The sequence below is a fragment of the Rhinoderma darwinii genome, chromosome 1, assembly GCF_050947455.1.
Source record: "Rhinoderma darwinii isolate aRhiDar2 chromosome 1, aRhiDar2.hap1, whole genome shotgun sequence".
NCBI lineage: Eukaryota > Metazoa > Chordata > Amphibia > Anura > Rhinodermatidae > Rhinoderma > Rhinoderma darwinii.
Genome location: NC_134687.1, coordinates 10,610,241 through 10,635,487, shown reverse-complemented (window position 1 = coordinate 10,635,487; position 25,247 = coordinate 10,610,241). Strand labels below are relative to the sequence as shown.

The 25,247-nt window shown below is 48.4% G+C and overlaps 1 protein-coding gene across 5 annotated transcripts in view; it reads left to right on the top strand.

The window, feature by feature from the left end:
• RAB11FIP5 (RAB11 family interacting protein 5) overlaps positions 1–16,316 on the top strand; it is a 72,927-nt gene extending 56,611 nt beyond the window's left edge. For all 5 annotated transcript variants that reach the window (XM_075855716.1, XM_075855698.1, XM_075855707.1 and 2 more), the window contains 3 exons: positions 6,059–8,386; positions 13,112–13,280; positions 15,568–16,316. In XM_075855716.1, the coding sequence (XP_075711831.1) occupies positions 6,059–8,386; positions 13,112–13,280; positions 15,568–15,771 (2,701 nt within the window). In that variant the 3' untranslated portion in view covers positions 15,772–16,316. The remainder of the gene's footprint in view (positions 1–6,058; positions 8,387–13,111; positions 13,281–15,567) is intronic.
• The last annotated feature ends 8,931 nt before the right edge of the window (positions 16,317–25,247 follow it).

The window sequence follows — 25,247 nt, the reverse complement described above, 5'->3', positions numbered from 1 at the left end:
CAGTATAATGCCCCCATAACTGCCCTCCCCCCAGTATAATGCCCCCATAACTGCCCTCCCCCCAGTATAATGCCCCCATAACTGCCCACGCAGTATAATGCCCCCATAACTGCCCACGCAGTATAATGCCCCCATAACTGCCCACGCAGTATAATGCCCCCATAACTGCCCTCCACGCAGTATAATGCCCCCATAACTGCCCTCCCCGCAGTATAATGCCCCCCATAACTGCCCTCCACGCAGTATAATGCCCCCATAACTGCCCTCCACGCAGTATAATGCCCCCCATAACTGCCCTCCACGCAGTATAATGCCCCCCATAACTGCCCTCCACGCAGTATAATGCCCCATAACTGCCCTCCACGCAGTATAATGCCCCATAACTGCCCTCCACGCAGTATAATGCCCCCATAACTGCCCTCCACGCAGTATAATGCCCCCATAACTGCCCTCCACGCAGTATAATGCCCCCATAACTGCCCTCCACGCAGTATAATGCCCCCATAACTGCCCTCCACGCAGTATAATGCCCCCATAACTGCCCTCCACGCAGTATAATGCCCCCATAACTGCCCTCCACGCAGTATAATGCCCCCATAACTGCCCTCCCCGCAGTATAATGCCCCCATAACTGCCCTCCCCGCAGTATAATGCCCCCCATAACTGCCCTCCACGCAGTATAATGCCCCTATAACTGCCCTCCACGCAGTATAATGCCCCCATAACTGCCCTCCACGCAGTATAATGCCCCCATAACTGCCCTCCACGCAGTATAATGCCCCCATAACTGCCCTCCACGCAGTATAATGCCCCATAACTGCCCTCCCCGCAGTATAATGCCCCATAACTGCCCTCCCCGCAGTATAATGCCCCCATAACTGCCCTCCACGCAGTATAATGCCCCCATAACTGCCCTCCACGCAGTATAATGCCCCCATAACTTCCCTCCACGCAGTATAATGCCCCCATAACTGCCCTCCACGCAGTATAATGCCCCCATAACTGCCCTCCACGCAGTATAATGCCCCCATAACTGCCCTCCACGCAGTATAATGCCCCCATAACTGCCCTCCACGCAGTATAATGCCCCCATAACTGCCCTCCACGCAGTATAATGCCCCCCATAACTGCCCACGCAGTATAATGCCCCCATAACTGCCCTCCCCGCAGTATAATGCCCCCCATAACTGCCCTCCACGCAGTATAATGCCCCCATAACTGCCCTCCACGCAGTATAATGACCCCATAACTGCCCTCCACGCAGTATAATGACCCCATAACTGCCCTCCACGCAGTATAATGCCCCCATAACTGCCCTCCACGCAGTATAATGCCCCCATAACTGCCCTCCACGCAGTATAATGCCCCCATAACTGCCCTCCACGCAGTATAATGGCCCCATAACTGCCCTCCACGCAGTATAATGCCCCCCATAACTGCCCTCCACGCAGTATAATGCCCCCATAACTGCCCTCCACGCAGTATAATGCCCCCCATAACTGCCCTCCACGCAGTATAATGCCCCCATAACTGCCCTCCACGCAGTATAATGCCCCCCATAACTGCCCTCCACGCAGTATAATGCCCCCATAACTGCCCTCCACGCAGTATAATGCCCCCCATAACTGCCCTCCACGCAGTATAATGCCCCCCATAACTGCCCTCCACGCAGTATAATGCCCCCATAACTGCCCTCCACGCAGTATAATGCCCCCATAACTGCCCTCCACGCAGTATAATGCCCCCATAACTGCCCTCCACGCAGTATAATGCCCCCCATAACTGCCCTCCACGCAGTATAATGCCCCCCATAACTGCCCTCCACGCAGTATAATGCCCCCCATAACTGCCCTCCACGCAGTATAATGCCCCCCATAACTGCCCTCCACGCAGTATAATGCCCCTATAACTGCCCTCCACGCAGTATAATGCCCCCATAACTGCCCTCCACGCAGTATAATGCCCCCATAACTGCCCTCCACGCAGTATAATGCCCCCATAACTGCCCTCCACGCAGTATAATGCCCCATAACTGCCCTCCCCGCAGTATAATGCCCCATAACTGCCCTCCACGCAGTATAATGCCCCCATAACTGCCCTCCACGCAGTATAATGCCCCCATAACTGCCCTCCACGCAGTATAATGCCCCCATAACTTCCCTCCACGCAGTATAATGCCCCCATAACTGCCCTCCACGCAGTATAATGCCCCCATAACTGCCCTCCACGCAGTATAATGCCCCCATAACTGCCCTCCACGCAGTATAATGCCCCCATAACTGCCCTCCACGCAGTATAATGCCCCCATAACTGCCCTCCACGCAGTATAATGCCCCCATAACTGCCCTCCCCGCAGTATAATGCCCCCCATAACTGCCCTCCACGCAGTATAATGCCCCCATAACTGCCCTCCACGCAGTATAATGACCCCATAACTGCCCTCCACGCAGTATAATGCCCCCATAACTGCCCTCCACGCAGTATAATGCCCCCATAACTGCCCTCCACGCAGTATAATGCCCCCATAACTGCCCTCCACGCAGTATAATGGCCCCATAACTGCCCTCCACGCAGTATAATGCCCCCCATAACTGCCCTCCACGCAGTATAATGCCCCCATAACTGCCCTCCACGCAGTATAATGCCCCCCATAACTGCCCTCCACGCAGTATAATGCCCCCCATAACTGCCCTCCACGCAGTATAATGCCCCCATAACTGCCCTCCACGCAGTATAATGCCCCCCATAACTGCCCTCCACGCAGTATAATGCCCCCCATAACTGCCCTCCACGCAGTATAATGCCCCCCATAACTGCCCTCCACGCAGTATAATGCCCCCCATAACTGCCCTCCACGCAGTATAATGCCCCCATAACTGCCCTCCACGCAGTATAATGCCCCCATAACTGCCCTCCACGCAGTATAATGCCCCCATAACTGCCCTCCACGCAGTATAATGCCCCCCATAACTGCCCTCCACGCAGTATAATGCCCCCCATAACTGCCCTCCACGCAGTATAATGCCCCCCATAACTGCCCTCCACGCAGTATAATGCCCCCCATAACTGCCCTCCACGCAGTATAATGCCCCCATAACTGCCCTCCCCGCAGTATAATGCCCCCATAACTGACTTCCATGCAGTTTAATACCCCCCATAACTGCCCCCAATAGTGCCTGATAAAATTAATAACATACATACTGCCTAACCCCATTCCAATGACGGGTGGAGGAGCTCTCTCTCTCTCTCCTCTGGTCCGTGCAGCGCGATGACGTCGCTGCCTCGCGTCCAGCGATACATAGTGAATGGTAGAGTCGGACACTACTCCCCTGCTCTACCATTGTATTGAACTGTATCTGCGTCCTGAAGATGCAGATACAGTTTAAACTGGGAGAAAATAATTGATAAAACCGAAATTCGCAAGATGACGTCTATTAATTGCGCTGAACTTAGATTTGGATTTTTTTCGATTTAATTGCCCAGCTTTACCTTTAACCCATGGTGACATCATAGCATATTTTGTAAGCAGATAGGACTGGGGGCAGCACGGCCGGGGAAACTAAATTAAAAAACCCCATTCACTCATCGGAGTCATTGTTAGATCTGATTCATATTCTGAAACGGACTGGTTACTAGGGACAGGCTGTGGTAGTTAGGCAGGGTATCCCTAGCAACCAGTCTGTCTCAATTACTCCACTATTCAGCTCCTTGTAGTGCCAGCATAGATGAGGAAAGAGACCAGGACTGGCATGATTCCTGCCCAATTTAATATCTGTATTAATTAGATCCTCCTAAAAATAAGTATTTTGTGTTAAAATCTGTGGCCTAAACCTATCCACAGAACAAGTGATAAATGTATCATCACTAGAACGGGGGTCTCGGAGAAGTTTGATTGGAGCGGGGGTCGATCGTCGGCTCTTTTGTGGGAAAAACCCTTTAATGTAGCTGCAAGTGTTGGCTTACCCTGCAGTGCCACCACAGGCGAAATAAGGCATTACATACGAACCATTAACCTCAATGGGCTGTCGATGTAATGAATGGAAATGCCAGATCCTCCAGAGAGAGATGATTTTTCTAGCTGCTCTGTTTTTGCTTAAAGATGAGGGTCCTGAATGGGGGAACCCCACCTCCTATTAATTCCCCAACTGGGTATTTCAAAATGGGTTTTGTAATCCAGACCTCCTCTTTAATCCGCAATATTGGAATTATTTTAGGGCTAGGTTCCTTTAACGAACATTGTCAAAGTTAGAAGTGCAGATTTGAATAGGTCAGAACTGGATCCTTAAAGGGGTATTCCGTTTTTTTTTTGCAAAATATATATATTTTTTGTATTATGGAAGTTTGTACAATTGCCTAATATAGTTTCTTTATCAGTACCTCACGGTTTTCAAGACCTCTGCTTGCCATCATGCAGAGTAGATATTTGTAAAGTAGAATTTTTCATTTTTGCAAACCAATTAGAGAATTTCAAACCCAGGGTTCGTGAGGTCTGTGCATATCAGTCCATATACTAAATTAAGTTTTATTTCAGATTTCTAGTTGTGTTGAATGTCTTACAATATTACAGCCTTCTCCCAGGGAGCACGTGGGCTTCCTATCTTAATATTGGGGTGTCTTACCTTGGTGTACTGTTGCAGGTAGGCGCAGGGGTGAGGCTAAGGGAGTAGCATACAAAGACTGACCATCATGTAAAGATAAGGGAGATTTGTGTGGAAAAAAAAAACTATGTTGCTTCTGTGACATGGTGACAAAAAAAGTTTTCCGTAGAATCCAAAATGGCTGCCTGTGAATGTAACTTCCTGCCCCTAGTTGCAGAAGGAAGCGCAGTGAATTACTGAGCTTTTCAGTGGAAGTTTGGCACAACGGCGGAGAAAAATAATATAAAAATGTAACGGAACTCCTTAATTTAATGGGAAGCGCTCACTAGGAATAGACCTTTAGGTAATTCCCTAGTAGGGGAGTAATGGCACTTCACTTTACCAGTTATTGGTTGGAAAATAGTGCTTAGCAGACCAAGAATTCTCACGTGTCGCAACTTACCGGCCAGTGGCCACTTGGATGGGCACATTTGCTCACACTAGTTGGGGGCATTGTACGGATCTAAGAGGGCTTGTCCTGGTGACCATCATTAATGGAGTCTACAACAGAACAGAAGCCGTGATGCTCTGCCGGATCCATTGTATGATGGATACTACCAGGGCCCGACGAGTCCCATTAATGCGCATTGGGGTCTGTCAGGTTTCGGCGTATTTCCTTGGTGGGGTGGTTTGAAGGACTCCCTGCTGGTTCCCTGATTGGCACCATTGGAGGTTGTATAGTAGGTGCCATTATATCCACCACTTTATTTTTGATGGGGAATTGTACACATTTCCTAAATTTAGCTTGGTATGCAGCGAGGACCCAATGTAGCCACTGATTTCTATAGGATGGGCTCTTGTCGTACATTGGCCTCTGACCTATCACAGTTAGGCTTTGAAGACCATGTTACCGTGGTGTATTATGTTGATCTTTCTTGTGTATGATTTTTATGTTTTAATTATGATTTGCCTTTTAGTAGAATGTGAAATAATTTCTATACTTGACGCCATGTTTGTTAGAATGAGAAGAATGAGACCCCCCTCCTCTAATCGCTTTTCACTGTACACCAATCACTCATTTTCAGAGCCCCCGACATCACTCACTTTTCTCTTCAGAACATTTGATGTTCTTCCAATCAGTCCTGAGTTTGTGTGAGTGTAACATAGTTCATGTCGTTGTTTGGCACTAACCCGGAGGACTGTTTTGTCTTCCTCCACAGCCTGGATGTGTCTCCTCAGGTAGAAACCAGCTCCTCTGCTTCTTCCCACTACTCCCCATGCCTTTTTTCCTCACCTACATCTTTAGTAGATGCTTCTGTTTTGCCTAGAACTAACCTCCATAGAGCTTCTCCTAGTGGTGTCTTTGGGAGCCTGTCTACCAGCAACCCATTTCTCAACTCCCTACAGAACAACCCTTTCTTTGAGGACTTCCTTTCTGACCGGTTACTAAATACTTCTTCACCTACTCACTTTTTCTCTAGTTTTCCCTCTGGGTCTATTGCTACCTCAGAAGCTGCTGAAAGGGGCTCTTCTCTTGTGGAGGAACACAGTCCATTGGCCACCACTTGCTCTACAGATGATCAGATCTACTCGTACCAAGGAGAACGTGGTTACTTGGATCGTCTTGATTCGCATCTGACCCGAAGCTCTTCGGCAGAACCTCCAGTGGTCTCCTCAGGATGGGAAGAGCAATTTGATGCCTTTGCTTCAAGTCGTTTGCAACCTGTATCCAATAATTACCAATGGTCACCAGAACCTGAAGACCAAAATGTCTCAAGTGACTCGGAGAAGTATCCATTGTCTTCTCCATACGGCACAAAGGAATCTGTGACTGACCTATTTAGAACACCTCACAACGGGGATGAATTGCATAACCCTCAATCAAGTAACTCTAACGCAGACGCCGGTTGGCCGGAAATTTTTAATAACGACGCAAGAAAGTCTGATGAAATATCTCCCTTGCCATCAAGCCATTTGCCCAACTTTTCTCCAACATATACGGCATCCCCCGGGTCTACAGGTCTTAAGTCATTGGTTAATTTGTCTACAAATACATTTAAAGAACAGAATACATTAGACCATGCGACCGGGAACAGGATCGTAACCGTCCAACCACTTGTAGTAACCGAACAGAACGTGGGTAGCGTGGTAGAGGTAACTGGGCAAGATTCCCCAATCCGAGCACCGAACACTATTTCCATGGCTCCCGTAGATGAACGTACACTAGAAGTGGTAGGGAGTGGTATTGACCTACATAACACGCAGGTGTCCAAAGAGTCAGTAGAACAAGTCTCAACCGAACACAATCCCGAAAGGATAGATGTTGAGCAAGAAGTCAAGCTTGAAGAAAAGGTTGAGGAGGTAATTAAAGAACAGGCTATTAGTGTCGATGTAGGGTCTGTAGCGCCATCCAAGCCTCCTCGGCTCATGCTGTCGTCTTCCTTTGAACAGATCGAGTCGGAAGATTATAATTACAAACAAACAAGCCATAAGGACACCACTGAAAAACAAATAGAGAACCCAGAGGAACGTATGCAAGAGCAAACCATGGGGGTTAGCAAACAACCCGTCTCTCCAGTGGCCTGTTGTCCTGTAATTGAGATAAGGAGACCAGTGTTAGAAGCTTTTACCGAGGACACCCAATCCATTAAATTAGTCAAAAAACCCTCAGTGGTGGAAGAAAATAATAATTTTTCAAAGCTGGGTGCCCTTAATGGGGAACACCTGTTAGATGTAAATGAGGTAACGGTGACCGAGCAGTTCAGGACTTGCCCATCGACTGTCTCACTAGACCTTTCGAGTCTTCATGAAGGCTCTGATAAATCTGAAATGATGAACCGCGGTCCATCCAAATCGCTCAACGTGTCGGGGGGCAGCAAACCGAGTCCTGATGACTTTAACTTCCAAAAACCAATGCCGTTGTCAAAAATGCAGAAGGGAAGCAGATCTGAATTATCTAGCCTGTCTAGGAAAGGTGACCAGTCTGACTTTGTATTTTGGTCTGCTCTAGAGGAGCGAGTGTCTTCGAGTGCAGAAGTAGATACCAAAAATTTGCCAAAAAGTCAGTGTAGCAGCGTTCTACGAGATTGCCGTAATGAACAAAGATCAGAGCCAAAAAAGAATAGAAATGAAAATGTACTGGTCAGACTGGGAGAAGAACCCGCTAGTCCACCACCTAATTTGTTACGAGAAGATAACCGGGAGTCCGATGCCAAAACTTTAAGAAAGGAGAACCAATCTGGTTTTGCTTTGAGCCAACAATCGTCTTGGTCAGCAGATATCATTGTAGACTTTAAGAATGAGGACTTCTGGAGAACAGATTCTGACCAGCTAGACCAAAATCACATCCCAAGTTTGCCATCCCCAGGAAATCCCTTTACTCCAGTTGACCGAAATCCTATAAGTCAGAAAAACCCATTCGTCATTGAGCGCTCTCAAAGTAATCCGAGTTCCGAGTCTTCACTACAAGAAGACCTGAGCTTCAAAGACCTTCACACAAGTGCGGCTTTAATACAATTTCCATCTGCTGTTCCTCCGACTGATGTAAAAGTTCCTTACCTGCATGGCAGCCAACCTCTGGCCTTCTCCACTCCTTCACTAGCAACTGCCCCAAACCCTCAACCATCAAACTTCCCTTCTCCAATCATGCTTCTGACAACCCCTGGTACCACTACGACAACAAATACCCACACAACAACTCTGTCGGGCTTGCATTCTCCTGTGGTCGGTGGTGTGACAACAACTGTCCCTTCGATTCTGCCTCTGGAGACACAGACAGCTGACCATCCATATATGCCATTGAAGACCAGGTGAGCTTTCTGGAAAAGGCTGGATGGCGGTGCGTGTGATGTGTGGATGGCGGTGCGTGTGATGTGTGGATGATGGTGGTGCGTGTGATGTGTGGATGATGGCGGTGCGTGTGATGTGTGGATGATGGTGGTGCGTGTGATGTGTGGTGGATGGCGGTGCGTGTGGATGGCGGTGCGTGTGGTGTATGGATGATGGCGGTGCGTGTGAATGGCGGTGCGTGTGATGTGTGGATGATGGCGGTGCGTGTGGATGGCGGTGCGTGTGATGTGTAGATGATGGCGGTGCGTGTCATGTGTGGATGATGGCGGTGTGTGTGATGTGTGGATGATGGCTGTGCGTGTGGATGGTGGTGTGTGATGTGTGGATGATGGTGATGTGTGGATGGTGATGTGTGGATGATGGCGGTGCGTGTGATGTGTAGATGATGGCGGTGCGTGTGGATGGCGGTGCGTGTGATGTGTGGATGATGGCGGTGCGTGTGATGTGTGGATGATGGCGGTGCGTGTGGATGGTGGTGTGTGATGTGTGGATGATGATGATGATGGTGGTGCGTGTGATGTGTGGATGATGGCGGTGTGGATGATGGCGGTGCGTGTGGATGGTGGTGTGTGATGTGTGGATGATGATGATGATGGTGGTGCGTGTGATGTGTGGATGGTGATGTGTGGATGGCGGTGCGTGTGATGTGTGGATGATGGTGGTGCGTGTGACGTGGAGTGTGGCTTAATATGTGGACAACATGCAAAGTAGTCTTAGACAGGAATCACTTGAAGATGTATAGATGTTCCTTTGTCCTTCGATGATCGGTCCACATTAGTTTGGTCAATCTGGTGTCACAAAGATTGCATGTCGGTCATTTCGGGTGTCCATTGCTCAAAATGTTGAGTGACCTGCACTCTCACCGTCCAAAATGTACATTTGAGCTTTTTTATTTTAGGGCCACTGGCCCATGAACTCCGCAAGGTGGCCATCAAATGTCCCTAATTTTAATTAATTTTTTTTATTCTGCCCTAGCAATATCGAAGCAGATAAAACTTGACTGTCAACGTTGGGTGCCACGCACGTTACAAAAATGTGAAGAGGAGCTCGGAAACGGGGGATGACTTCACATTTATGTACGACTTGAAGATGTGACACCAGTTTTCCGCTATATGAATAGAAAGCGAGCATAGGCCCTATTACAGATAGAGAGATATATATATACACCTATGCTCTTTTTTTTTTACTTTTGTGGTGGTTCTGACGTTCCAAACACTTATTAGACTTCATGGGTTGTATGGATTAGTAATATGGAAAGCCCTTCTGGACCTCCCTGATTTCTATACAAAAGCATACCAAGGTATCGTGTAAGACTCCGTACAGGCTCCATGCACAGTTTGTCTTTTAGAATTCTTCAATGGAGCAGGACAGCCGCTTCACCTTCTTCATTCTTCCACTAATGGCTCCCTCTGCATGTATTTTCCCTAGTATCTTGATCCTGAGTTACATCCTGTATTCTACTCCAGAGCTGCACTCGCTATTCTGCTGGTGGAGTCACTGTGTACATACATTACTTATCCTGTACTGATCCTGAGTTACATCCTGTATTATACTCCAGAGCTGCACTCACTATTCTGCTGGTGGAGTCACTGTGTACATACATTACATTACTTCTCCTGTACTGATCCTGAGTTACATCCTGTATTATACTCCAGAGCTGCACTCACTATTCTGCTGGTGGAGTCACTGTGTACATGCATTACATTACTTATCCTGTACTGATCCTGAGTTACATCCTGTATTATACTCCAGAGCTGCACTCACTATTCTGCTGGTGGAGTCACTGTGTACATACATTACATTACTTCTCCTGTACTGATCCTGAGTTATATCCTGTATTATACTCCAGAGCTGCACTCACTATTCTGCTGGTGGAGTCACTGTGTACATACATTACATTACTTATCCTGTACTGATCCTGAGTTACACCCTGTATTCTACTCCAGAGCTGCACTCACTATTCTGCTGGTGGAGTCACTGTGTACATACATTACATTACTTATCCTGTACTGATCCTGAGTTACATCCTGTATTATACTCCAGAGCTGCACTCACTATTCTGCTGGTGTAGTCACTGTGTACATACATTACTTATCCTGTACTGATCCTGAGTTACATCCTGTATTCTACTCCAGAGCTGCACTCACTATTCTGCTGGTGGAGTCACTGTGTACATACATTATATTACTTATCCTGTACTGATCCTGAGTTATATCCTGTATTATACTCCAGAGCTGCACTCACTATTCTGCCGGTGGAGTCACTGTGTACATGCATTACTTATCCTGTACTGATCCTGACATACATCCTGCATTATGCTAGAGAGTTGCATTCACAATAATGCAGACCTCCGAGCTTAAATCTCCCAGCATTCCGTGCTTGTTCAGTGTCTGAAGAGCTTGCTCTTGTAATTTGCATTCTGGGAAGTGTCCCGAACAGGTAATGTACTGCAATCTACAATGCAGGCAGGGGGTACGTCTTTTTCTGACACTAAGATGAGCTCTTTGGGTTGTGACTTGTTAACGGTTTCCTATAGCAGCAGGCAGAATTATGAAGTGTGTGTCATTATGTAACATTTAGGATGTTTGTTTTTGTCTGACCCTCCGTGCAGCAGTGAGGACCTAGTTTTGCGTCTTGCTTGTCCTCACCGGTAACTGTAATCTAATGGTTAATGACCGCTCATCGCTGTAATCCATAATTTGCATAAGGAGACTCGCGGTCTCTACACAGGTTGTGTAATGAGGATCTGATGGTCGTTTCCATCAGGATGATCCTCGCTGCCGGGTGAGGATCGTCAGCGCGGGGCAGTTCTCCTGCTATGAGCCGCTGATCAGGAGAAGTGTTGCGGCGGTGCAATCAAAAAGGATCAAAGATAAAAATAGTCGTCTGAATTCTAAACTACGAGAGGCGCCCAGACAATCTCCACTTCCGGCTTCTTCTGAGGCCCTTCAATTATTATTACTTTTTTAAACAAAAACCCCACGTTGATCTTTGTTTCACTTCCTCTTCCTTTTCAAGCTCTCTGCTTGCTGTCAGTGAACAGAACATCCTTGTTTACATTCAGAGGCTGAAAACATGTACAGACCTAGTCCTGCTCTCAGCGGAGGGTTTGCTACAATTATATCCAGTCTAGAGAATCCTCTATGAGCTCAATACATCAGCTGCACGGATCTCTCTTCTTCTGTCCTATTTGCTACAATGTATCAGTTCAGGTAATCGGGAAGCAGTCTGAAGTTTATTTTGGTTTACACTGGATAGATCTGTAACAAACCCTCAGCTGTGGGTAGTATTCGGTTAGTGCAAGTGCTTGGTTTCTGGATGTAAATAAAGATTGTTCGTAAATAGTTTTGATTTAAAAATCTCCTGCCGTTTTGTGTCTGCAGCTCGTATGCAGACCTATTTGTGTCCATCCTGCGGTCACGCGTTACTCCATTGGCTCTCTCCTACAGTCTGTAGATTATCAAGTAAACGGAGTGGATTAATGCACGACTGCAGGATCAGACTACACCGGGTCTGTTTGTAGTCTGATACCACGGCGACACATGGGTTTGTATAGGAGCACATCCTGACGCCATACAAACCGCAGCAAAGTTGTGCTGGACGATGATCACCGATGAAAAATAATTATTTTTAGAATAACCTAAAGATAATGATGATCTGTTGTAATAGTGATACTGATGTAGCAGAGCTAGTTTTGTTATTTGCTATAAAGTTCTGTGATGTCACAAATCATTGTCTATAACTTTACACAGCACCTGCTCCAGTATCTTCACTTCCAGGAAAGCAACATCAATGGCAAATTCAGCTCTGCTACATCTCTGTGTGTAATTATAAATAAGTCCTTGGGGATATGTCAGGGGTTTCAAGATCAGAATCTCATATTCTCACTATAATGCAGACAAAATCAAGAGCGGCCACCACAGAGAGGCGCTGTTTCTGCGTTCATTTTCAATACCCACAATTACCTGATCTAATTATCCAAGAGCGTACGATCGCCGGGATCATTCCGACAGCAGAATAGCGGCACAACGCGTCGTATCAATAGTGTCTGGAGGTTGCTAGACCGGGTTATAGTGTGTGCGTGCGCGCGCGCTCCCTGAAGGGACATGTCCTGCAACGTTTCCCAGATAAACTCTGCATAAACCGTTGACTACTTTTAGTATTGACCTTGTACTGACCTTGAGTTATATCACGTCTTCTACTCCAGTCCCTTCCAGAGCTGTGTTCACAATTCTGCTGGTTTGTTACCAGAATGCGGTGTAATGTGGGAGCTCCTATATGACCGTTACACAGAGCTCTGCTGTAAAGTCACATGACTGACCAAGGGGTGGAGTTAAACCGCTGTCTGTTTCCCAGAACGGGCAGAATTTTGAAAGCAGCTCTGGCTGTAAATGCAGAAAAAGACCTGAAATAACGCAAACCGTAAAACAAACTACTTGCAAATGTTCTCAACTTCTGTCCATTTTTAAATTTTGTTAAACTTGTAATTGCCCTTTAGTTGTGTGTGTGTTTTGTGTGTGGTGTGTGTGTTTTGTGTGTGTTACGGATGATGGGAAAGTTATGAGTCGTGTTCATTAGCAATTCTGTCATCACCTATAGAAGTAAGTATAGGAGACGTATGGATTTGTGACATCACATTGTCTCTATAGAAAATGGTATTAACCTTTTCTTCCATCTTCTCTCAGTCCTCACCCGGTGAAACCCATCAGTGCGACGCTGTCCGATTCAACCTCCGAAAAGAAGACGCATCGACCGGCGATCACCACCGCACTGAGCAGCGGCCTGGAGATGTTCAAATCCGTGACCGGTGGACAGAGCGCCATACACAAGAAGCAAGAGCAGGAGCGACTGAAGGTGGGCACTACTGACCTGTTACGTCCTGTGGTATACGGCTGGGTGCGGGTCGCGTCCCGCGGTATACGGCTGGGTGCGGGTCGCGTCCCGTGGAATACGGCTGGGTGCGGGTCGCGTCCCGCGGTATACGGCTGGGTGCGTGTTGCGTCCCGTGGTATACGGCTGGGTGCGGGTCGCGTCCCGCGGTATACGGCTGGGTGCAGGTAGTTAAAGTGGCATTGTCCTCTTATACCCCCAGCTGATGGGCGTGCAGCGCTATACGAGGATGTCCGTCACGCATGGATGTTCTGTGTATGTGATATAAATGAGTGATCATCGGGCAGGGAACTTTCTGCATCCTACAATATAGCAGAGGCCAAATGTGTGTTGTCACTCTACTACATATAGACCCCCCCCCCCCCTCCATATCAACCATGATCTGTTCACACGGCGTTTTTTTCGGCCGAGGCCATTGGGCGCCACAGGCAAAAGACAGTGAAAACCCTTCTCCGCTTCTCACTGTCAGAGATGGAAAACCCTGACGAAAGGGCACGTTTCTCTTTTTCTCCCGCAAGCGTTTTTTCCACTCGCGGGAAAAAAAACCCTCCGATTTCAGATGTTTTTGGCGCTGTTTCCGCGTCAAACACCGTGCCCAAAAACTCTGAGCTGGGCCTAGCACGTCTGTTCTTTTTGGTAATTTTGTTTTCGTTTTTTTTGGCGGTTTTGTTTTGGGACTTTCCTTTCAAGCCATTGGTCACCCAAGGTAAACGAGACACGCACTGTAGTCTATTTGCCGTGTAATTGAATATAATTTTTGCTCTCTGTTATCAGCCTTTTTAGGCTTGTGAGCGTAACCAGTGTCTGCACTACATTCTACTCCTCTGTGTAAAGACTCGTGTGTCCTCTGCCCCCCCCCCCTCCAAAAGACTCCTAACAAAGTGAGTTCTGTGCAATCCCCGGGTGAGGGGCTGCTGGTCCCGGGTGCCCCGCTGGTGGTCCTAGATAGTGACAGTCCTAATGAGCACCGGCTCACACTGCAGAATACAGGGGTCCCCGCAGAGCGTCGGGTTAAACTGCTGATCTCCGGGGATTTCTGTGTGGGGGGGTCCCGCACCTCCCCTGGTGACGGAGTAATTCATCCTCTATATACAGCAGTGACTGCGTTACATAAGGGAGGACAACCAATAAAGCTTTATATTCTCTGAGCTGAGAACCAGCAAAGATTTAGTCTCCTTTTATTTATTTGGTCATCGATGTTGCATAAGTCTTGGCGCCCATAGCATTGCTCTGGATCTGCCCCCACTATAAGCAGAATTTTAGGTCCCAGCCATATTTGCAATGCAACGTGTTCCTGTTTTCCAGGTCTGTTCCTTGTACATTTTTATAGATGTAGCAGTGCTGAATTTGTCACATAAACTTTTTTTTTTTTCTACACCTCTTGATACTTCGATGAACTATAGTCTATAGTTCTATTAGCAGATTCGGCTCTGCTGCCTCTGTATAGCACAATGATTCAGTGTAGAAATTGTGAAAAGACCATGAGGAGGGCGGCAAGTCGTGGTCTAAACGATCATCTCCTAAATCTGTGCACCTTAGATGTGTATATACCTATAGATGAGGTTTTGTTGTATTTTCCATTTGTATTCGTCCTGTGCAATGTCCCGCCCCCGCCCATAGAAAAGGGAAGGATCGGACCACCTACGCACAAGCCGCACCCAATCGTGACCCCCTTTATGATAATGTGCTGGCGATACTTAGTAAAGCCTCGTGCACACGACCGTAATGGTTTTTACTGTCCGCAAATATGGACGCACCTCCGTAGCCGTCCGCAATTGCAGAATCGCCCATAGACTTCTATGGGCGAGTCTGTGCCACGGTTGCGGACCGGAATAGGACACGTTATATATGTTGCGGATCATTTCTACGGCCTGAACACACATCCGTAAATATACAGAAAGGTTGTCCGGGGCCAATAGAAATGAACGGGTCCGCGGATGAAAACTACGGTCGTGTGCATGGCGCCTAATACCGCTATTGATTGCCGTGAGATCTGGGGGACACAAATTATGGCCACTGCTCCAGGTCCCAGAGGGGGCGGTCACCGCACTTTCAGGTGATACTCCCTCCTCCCAGTTACTTACAGGAGGCCATATTGGTTTTTACCCAAACTTCTCAGTATCCGACAGAAGTAAGAGACGGTAACGTTTGATCGCAGGAGTAAATTTCATCCTAAATCAGTGGCCGGCGATCGAGAGATCAGGCAGAATTCTCTTTGTTTTTTCACGTTCTTCTGTTGTCTTCTCTTCAGGATCTCGGTCTACACGACCAGGCGGCCAAGTATTACCACCTTACCCACGATGAGCTGATCCAGATGCTGCTCCAACGTGAGGCCGAGTTGTCCAGAAACCAGGACCACGTACAGGAGTTAGAAAACTACATCGATAAGCTGCTGGTGCGGATAATGGACCAGGCCCCCGCTCTGCTCCAAGCCCCACTGGAAACCAAGAAGTAGACCCATTGTTGGCCACCAGTGGTCCGAGCTCCTGGTGGGGCAGTCGGGGACCTCGTCCTGGATCTATTGTGTACAGACTGGACAGATGGCTCTCTAGTCTTGGCACGGACCCTTCTCAACGTACGTCTTAACTCTTCTTCCACCGGTATCGGGCATCCTTTGTTGAACGTGACGGTTGAAGCTTCAAGGAATGACTCGCGGTGGATGAAATCTACCACCACTCGTGATCCCAACGTCTCCTCATTATCCACAACTCTCGTCGTAAAGAACACCAAGACCATGGAAACTTCTCTCTGGTGGTGAAGGTGGGAAGGCGACGCGCTCCACATTTCCATGTCTGCGTTTCGTTGCTGCTCTCCTCCTCCTCCTCTCAGATCATCCTTTGTGTTCGCAGTAACTTTCTCAAGTGCGACGTTGTCGTCTGGGATTCGGTCCAGGGAGTTCAGACTTGTTGTACTGTCAAGAGTGTCAACGCTTCTCACAGTTTTCTCTGTTACTTGGATAAATATTCTGCGCTGTAGTAAATACCGGGGGTTGATAGATAATACTGGAAATGCGATATAACAAAGGGCAGCCATCTTGGATGACTTCCGTACTTCGTGGTGTGTGCGTGCGCACCTGACCCCAGGGCGTCGTCCTCCCGCTTGTGCTGCAAGCTTTTCGTGCCTCGTCTTACAGCTTTATGTATTCTGATATGATCACTGTTTTCTGCTCATGTGTCGGGCTGGGGAACCTACGGAGACAACTGCAGTCAGTAGTTTTATGGTTACGGGGGTATATTTTACATGGAATCAGTAGTTAGGCCTCATGCACACGGCCGTGCCTGAACTCCCGGCCCGCGATTGCGAGCACGGCCGCGGGTCGCATTTTTGGGCCGTGCTCCTATACAAAGTAGGACATGCTCCATAATTCCCGGCACGGTTCTATGGCACGGACACCTATCCATAGCGATACAGAAAGGTGTCCGTGCCCAATAGAACCAGGTGGGTCCGTAATTAGAGATTTTTTTTACGGTCGTGTGCATGGGGCCTTACCCTGTGCCCCTAATGACATCACAAGTGACTCTTCCGGATGCTGTCGCCCCAGAGTCTCATGCTTTCGGTAGAGCACAGTCTAAATTTTCCAACATGCCTCTCGTCTCCACCATCTGTCCTACAGAGACCTGGACCGAAGGTTTCACCAGCTTAAAGAGGCTCTGTCACCAGATTTTGCAACCCCTATCTGCTATTGCATGTGATCGGCGCTGCAATGTAGATTACAGTAACGTTTTTATTTTTAAAAAACGAGCATTTTTGGCCAAGTTATGACCATTTTTGTAGTTATGCAAATGAGGCTTGCAAAAGTACAACTGGGCGTGTTTAAAAGTAAAAGTCCAAGTGGGCGTGTATTATGTGCGTACATCGGGGCGTGTATTATGTGCGTACATCGGGGCGTTTTTAATACTTTTACTAGCTGGGCGCTCTGAAGAGAAGTATCATCCACTTCTCTTCAGAACGCCCAGCTTCTGACAGTGCAAATCTGTGACGTCACTCACAGGTCCTGCATCGTGACGGCCACATCGGCACCAGAGGCTTCAGTTGATTCTGCAGCAGCATCGGCGTTAGCAGGTAAGTCGATGTAGCTACTTACCTGCAAACGCCGATGCTGCTGCAGAATCAACTGTAGCCTCTGGTGCCGATCTGTCCTCGCTCGTCTGACACGATGCAGGACCTGTGAGTGACGTCACAGCGTGATCTGGCAGAAGCTGGGCGTTCTGAAGAGAAGTGGATGATACTTCTCGTCAGAGCGCCCAGCTAGTAAAAGTAGTAAACACGCCCCGATGTACGCACATAATACACGCCCACTTGGACTTTTACTTTTAAACACACCCACTTGGACTTTTGCAAGCCTCATTTGCATAATTACAAAAATGGTCATAACTTGGCCAAAAATGCTCGTTTTTAAAAAATAAAAACGTTACTGTAATCTACATTGCAGCGCCTATCTGCTGCAATAGCAGATAGGGGTTGCAAAATCTGGTGACAGAGCCTCTTTAAAGCCATTTGCAATCAGTACATAGGAGATTTCTTAGGCTACGGTATCTTCAATGCATTAATAAGCAAAACCTCAGTTATCCTTGAAGCCATCAACAAGAAGTCTGTTTTTGGTATGGGGGGGGGTCCTCAAAGCCCACTAACTTGTACCCTGGGGATCTGACTATGACCAGGTTTCTAAGCGTGGCTCCAACATTTGGTCGTCTTGCAGATAATTTGCTTTATTTATCTGGCACTGATCCCAAGTTACTTCAGGTTTATACTTCAGTCACATCCAAAGCTGCAATCACTATTCCGTTGGTTCTCTGTTGGCTCTCCGCCATCTGCCGGTACGATGCGTACTCTACGGGGGGCTTTCTAGGAGCCGTACTTCTTATACAGGTTTACAGTTGGATGATATAGCGAACCTTTCTCTTCCAGACTGAGTGCACTACATTGTTTGATCCCAGCTCAGCGGTTAGGGGCGTGTCTGTCAGCATAGTGCTGACAGATTCTAAGCAGACGCCGGCAGAATTGAGAATTCAGCTCTGGATGTGACTATACTGGAAGTTAATCAAAATCGTTCTGGAGAACGGTGAGGGACGCAGCATGAAGTGTGTAGATGGTTGCGTTAAAACGCTGTTAACATTGTGACTGCAATATATAGGGGGGAGGGGGTATATATTACATGTTCTCTGTTATAAATTGATAGCCATCTGTCATTTCTTAAAGCGACGGTCATGTCTCCTGAGCTCTTCTTACCCCGGTGTTGACGTTTTGTTTTTTTTTTCCAGCTTTTCTACAAGTTTACTTTCCTTCATCTGATTTTTAGGAAGCTCTGCTTAGCAATAAATAGAATTTTTGTTCCCACGGTTATGTTTTAGGTCATATGTGATTATATGTTTGGTGCAGAGCCCCCGTGTATGGGGGGAAAATATGCCAAAGTAAACCATGAAAATGAAAACCTATGCCAAGGCCGATGGGGGTTCTTTTTGCGTAAGTTGAATTTAGGTCAAAAAGTTGTCCTGTCCATTTAGTCTCGGGCTGTGCCACGCGGTCACCACGAGGATATGCTTGCACAGTAGTGATACAACCCACTTGCCGCATCCACCAATATTATAGTCAGGATTTTATTTCATGCGCCCTGTCGACGGGGTGCGAAGAAAAGGTAATCCTAGTAGCTCCCATGGGGTGAATTACTGTTGTGTGCCGTACGGCCTCAGTCATGGCCTCCGATGGTTTTTTGGATGGTGATGATAGATCCACATGAGTCTTCATTTGTGGAGTTTCTTACATACTTTTCGGCAGTGGTTCTGTCTTGAGGTGCTCTCTTACTCAGAGGTCTCCATAATCTACTCAGGTCCCTCTTGGATATTCGACATAGATCTTCATGAATATTGTTTATGGAAACCACCAGTGTCTTTCTTCCCTCCTTTTAACCTTTCAGAGTAACTTTGTGAATGGAGACAACCAATATAAAGGGTTGTTGAGATTTGGTTTATGGCCTGTTACTTGTGGCTTCGAACGTCCTCTCCGCTTTGAGTTGGGTTTAGGTTTTTGAATGACCATGAATTATCTCTCAGAACTTTATACTATCTCGAAGACCAGAGAGTAAGAACATTGGTTGTATTGAGGCTTGGTAAAACTTCCAGAACTCTTCGGTGCCTCCTTCACGGAAGGATCTCCTTCATGGTGCTCAAATACCATTGCGCTCATAGGAAAGCGAACGATGGAGATTTTGGGTGGTCCTACCGTCCTTCCATAATCTACCTTTCTGTGGCCACCCTTAGAGGTAGAAGAGAGTTTGGGCTTCTGGACTTGTAAGGCTGGATATATGGTGTAAAAGTCATGGAGAGAAGAGTAGAGGTCTTCTCAAGTCTGTGGACAGAAAGCAATATAGAGAATTTATATCACTTGAGGGGTAATGCCAGAGTTGTCCTATAAGCTCTCCTGGGTTCACGTCGCAACGTGGGTGCAATCCTGAGGCATTTGACTGCTTTACGGAACTCGTGCGTAGCATAGTCAGCAGGGTGTTACTTGGTGCAGCACACCCGTTATATTAGACCCACTGTACAACGTGCTCAACTTCTGGCCAGCTTTATTTTTAATGTTCTTGCTGTTGAATGAATGTACAAAGTCGTCAGGTCTGTTATCGGCATGTTTCTGAACGTAGCGATATCTTCGATGTCGAATTGTAACATTTTTGCAAAATTGATTCCTCTTCGTCAGTTCAGACATTCTCCGGTTGCATCTTTACTTTTTTCCTTCGGAGCATTGAAATCTACTCTGGGATAAGCCTTTGGGCGCCTTTTTGAAACCCTTACGATATTTTTGTGACCTGTCAAAGTTGTGGATTTGTTTTCTTCGATATGACTGTAAATACACTGCATATAACGAGGCTCACGGAAACTTATATCGAAGATGCTCTCCATGCAACTTTGTCCCCTTTCTGTTGGCAGCGCAGGAAACGGTAAAGTCGTTTAGGAAAGACTGGTTGCTATGGAATGACTAACCACTACAGCCTTTTATGGGGTTGTCCATAGCAACCAGTCTGTCTCAGGTTAGCAAGTATCCAGCTCGTTGCCAAACTGGAGCTGAGCTGGGTTGGCGTTCTGGTAATACCCAATCCTGAAGGGGGACTGCTAAGACTTGGGTGTAAAGGCTCTGTTCACATTTTCCCTGACGTAAACCACCAATGTTTTCCCTAAACGGTTAAAACAAAGGCGTGTAGACTCGCACCGGCCAGGTGGATGCCAAAAGGACACTTTTTTTTCGGCATTCGTCTGATAAACGGGGGCCTATATATCTTTAGAGTACACGTAAAGGGCTTTCCTAGTGCATATGCCAAACGTAGATGAGAAACCTGATGTGACCGAGCCTAAGGTACGAGACGGAGTTGCGTATCAACCACCCTACACAATCACGCACCATTGTCCTCCTGTGAGTGGCAGCGAGTCTATGCCGCTACTGTAACGGAAGATCAGCGGCGCATCCTCCTCTTCATATACCGCTCTTTGCCATGCGTTATTGGGGGGGGTCTTCTAACGAGAGATCAAAAACTACAAAAAACAAAATACTTTCTGCCAGTATTCGCACTCTTATGTGCTGCTCCTGTTTTTTTTTAAATTTTTGGGGTCAACTATCGACTGAGTACGTCCTGTTCTAAAGTCCAAGTATATATAGTGCTCTACCAAATATGTATATCTATATTTTATAAGTGTTGCTTATGTTTATTAAAGAATGTTCATGAACGGTTACTATGTTTTTAAGCACTTGAAGACAAATAAATAAAATTCGACTGAACATCTGATCTCTTGTACGTTCATCGTTCTATAAAAAAAAAAAAAAACGGCAAAGACCAAATACATGAATACTCCAGTATCGGAAGTACAAAATCGAGATGTTGTCAAATGATTCCTGTTTTACAACTACGATCATCTTCGTAGTTCGGGTCTTCTCTTCTATTATTCTCTTACAAGCTTTTATTACTTTTCTATATACAGTGACCTCAGTAGTTGTGGGGTATGACATCATAGAGGGTGTGGTCAGTCCTGCAAGCATCTAAAGGAAAGAGTCACTGACGGATGATCGACACAACCTCACCAACTCGTAAATGTGGACACCCAAATATTTTATTTTTTTTTAGAAAAAAGGCCCCTTATGACTCAATGGGTCCACGATAGAACTGAATAGTGAAGGAGACTCCGATTTGGGTAACATTTTTTTTTGGCTTAGCGGTTCAAATCTGAAAAGGGGGAACATCTGCATGCAGTTTGTATGTTTTCCCTGTGCGGGTGTCCTCTCAACCCAAAAATATAAGGTTAGGTTCATTTGATTTCTATGGAATTGGCCCTTCAGTTTTTGTGCAGGGGACACTAGATTGGGAGCCTCCCGACAACTGATTATGGTCCATCTACAGTGCTACAGAATGTGTCGGTGCTATGCAGCCAAAGGAAGAGGAAAAAAGATCTGTAGAAATGATTGCTCCACGTGGCTAGAGCTCATGGGCAAGTCCATATATTACATCTTAATTTTTTATGGAGGCGTAAAAATAGAGTGCAATGTGCGTGAACTCTTAGGCTCTGTTCACACGGCTTGGCAAAATACGGAGCTGTTTTCAAGGGAAAACGGCTCCTGATTTTCAGCCGTTTTTTTAAGCAACTCGTTGTTTTCGTGGCTGTATTTTGAGCTGTCTTTCTATAGTCAGGCTGGGTTCACGCGACCATGTTACGTCCGTAATGTACGGAACGTATTTCGGCCTGAAGACCCGGACCGAACACACTGCAGGGAGCCGGGCTTCTAGCATCATAGTTATGTACGATGCTAGGAGTCCCTGCCTCTGCGTGGAACTACTGCCCCGTACTGAAAACATGATTACAGTACGGGACAGTTGTCCTGCAGCGAGGCAGGGACTCCTAGCATCGTACATAACTATGATGCTAGGAGCCCGGCTCCCTGCACTGTGTTCGGCCCGGGATTTGCGGCCGAAATACGTTCCGTACATTACGGACGTAACATGGTCGTGTGAACCCGGCCTCAATGAAAAACGGCTCAAGAAGTGACATGCACTTTTTCGTGTTTTTTTTTTTATTGAACGCGGCAGTCTTGAAAAAAAAAAAACGGCCTGTCGGAACAGAACGCCGTTTTTCCCATTTGAAACGGCGGAGGCAGCATTATGGAGCACGGCGGAGGCAGCATTATGGAGCACGGCGGAGGCAGCATTATGGAGCACGGCGGAGGCAGCATTATGGAGCACGGCGGAGGCAGCATTATGGAGCACGGCGGAGGCAGCATTATGGAGCACGGCGGAGGCAGCATTATGGAGCACGGCGGAGGCAGCATTATGGAGCACGGCGGAGGCAGCATTATGGAGCACGGCGGAGGCAGCATTATGGAGCAAGCTGGAGGCAGCATTATGGCGCACGGGGGAGGCAGCATTATGGCGCACGGGGGAGGCAGCATTACGGCGCACGGCGGGGGCAGCATTACGGAGCGTGGTGGAGGCAGCATTATTAAGCACGGTGGAGGCTGCATTATGGAGCACGGTGGAGGCTGCATTATGGAGCACGGTGGAGGCAGCATTATGGAGCACGGTGGAGGCAGCATTATGGAGCACGGTGGAGGCAGCATTATGGAGCACGGGGGAGGCAGCATTATGGAGCACGGTGGAGGCTGCATTATGGAGCACGGTGGAGGCTGCATTATGGAGCACGGTGGAGGCAGCATTATGGAGCACGGTGGAGGCAGCATTATGGAGCACGGTGGAGGCAGCATTATGGAGCACGGGGGAGGCAGCATTATGGAGCACGGGGGAGGCAGCATTATGAAGCACGGCGGAGGCATAATTACGGAGCGTGGTGGAGGCTGCATTATGGAGCACGGTAGAGGCAGCATTATGAAGCACGGCGGAGGCATAATTACGGAGCGTGGTGGAGGCAGCATTACGGAGCACGGCGGAGGCAGCATTATTAAGCACGGCGGAGGCAGCATTATGGAGCACGGCGGAGCCAGCATTATGGAGCACGGCGGAGGCAGCATTATGAAGCACGGCGGAGGCAGCATTATAGAGCAAGCTGGAGGCAGCCTTATGGAGCATGGCGGAGGCAGCATTATGGGGCGCGGAGGAGGCAGCATTATGGAGCGCGGAGGAGGCAGCATTATGGAGCGCGGCGGAGGCCGCATTATGGAGCGCGGCGGAGGCCGCATTATGGAGCGCGGCGGAGGCAGCATTATGGAGCGTGGCGGAGGCAGCATTACGGAGCGTGGTGGAGGCAGCATTATTAAGCACGGTGGAGGCAGCATTATGGAGCACGGCGGAGGCAGCATTATGGCGCACGGGGGAGGCAGCATTATGGCGCACGGGGGAGGCAGCATTATGGCGCACGGGGGAGGCAGCATTACGAAGCACGGCGGGGGCAGCATTACGGAGCGCGGCGGGGGCAGCATTACGGAGCGTGGCGGAGGCAGCATTACGGAGCAGGGTGGAGGCAGCATTATGGAGCACGGTGGAGGCAGCATTATGGAGCACGGTGGAGGCAGCATTACGTAGCACGGCGGAGGCATAATTACGGAGCATGGTGGAGGCAGCATTACGGAGCGCGGTGGAGGCTGCATTATGGAGCACGGTGGAGGCAGCATTACGTAGCACGGCGGAGGCATAATTACGGAGCACGGTGGAGGCAGCATTACGGAGCACGGTAGAGGCTGCATTATGGAGCTTGGTGGAGGCAGCATTATGGAGCACGGTGGAGGCAGCATTACGGAGCGTGGTGGAGGCAGCATTATTAAGCACGGTGGAGGCAGCATTATGGAGCACGGTGGAGGCTGCATTATGGAGCACGGTGGAGGCTGCATTATGGAGCACGGTGGAGGCTGCATTATGGAGCACGGTGGAGGCAGCATTATGGAGCACGGTGGAGGCAGCATTATGGAGCACGGTGGAGGCAGCATTATGGAGCACGGTGGAGGCTGCATTATGGAGCACGGTAGAGGCAGCATTATGGAGCACGGGGGAGGCAGCATTATGAAGCACGGCGGAGGCATAATTACGGAGCGTGGTGGAGGCTGCATTATGGAGCACGGTAGAGGCAGCATTATGAAGCACGGCGGAGGCATAATTACGGAGCGTGGTGGAGGCAGCATTATGGAGCACGGCGGAGGCAGCATTATTAAGCATGGTGGAGGCAGCATTATGGAGCACGGCGGAGCCAGCATTATGGAGCACGGCGGAGGCAGCATTATGAAGCACGGCGGAGGCAGCATTATAGAGCAAGCTGGAGGCAGCCTTATGGAGCATGGCGGAGGCAGCATTATGGGGCGCGGAGGAGGCAGCATTATGGAGCGCGGAGGAGGCAGCATTATGGAGCGCGGCGGAGGCAGCATTATGGAGCGCGGCGGAGGCCGCATTATGGAGCGCGGCGGAGGCAGCATTATGGAGCGCGGCGGAGGCAGCATTACGGAGCGTGGTGGAGGCAGCATTATTAAGCACGGTGGAGGCAGCATTATGGAGCACGGCGGAAGCAGCATTATGAAGCACGGCGGAGGCTGCATTATGGAGCTTGGTGGAGGCAGCATTATGGAGCACGGTGGAGGCAGCATTATAAAGCACGGCGGAGGCAGCATTACGGAGCGTGGTGGAGGCAGCATTATTAAGCACGGTGGAGGCAGCATTATGGAGCACGGTGGAGGCAGCATTATGGAGCACGGTGGAGGCTGCATTATGGAGCACGGTGGAGGCAGCATTATGGAGCACGGTGGAGGCAGCATTATGGAGCACGGTGGAGGCAGCATTATGGAGCACGGTGGAGGCAGCATTATGGAGCACGGTGGAGGCAGCATTATGGAGCACGGTGGAGGCAGCATTATGGAGCACGGTAGAGGCTGCATTATGGAGCACGGTAGAGGCAGCATTATGGAGCACGGGGGAGGCAGCATTATGAAGCACGGCGGAGGCATAATTACGGA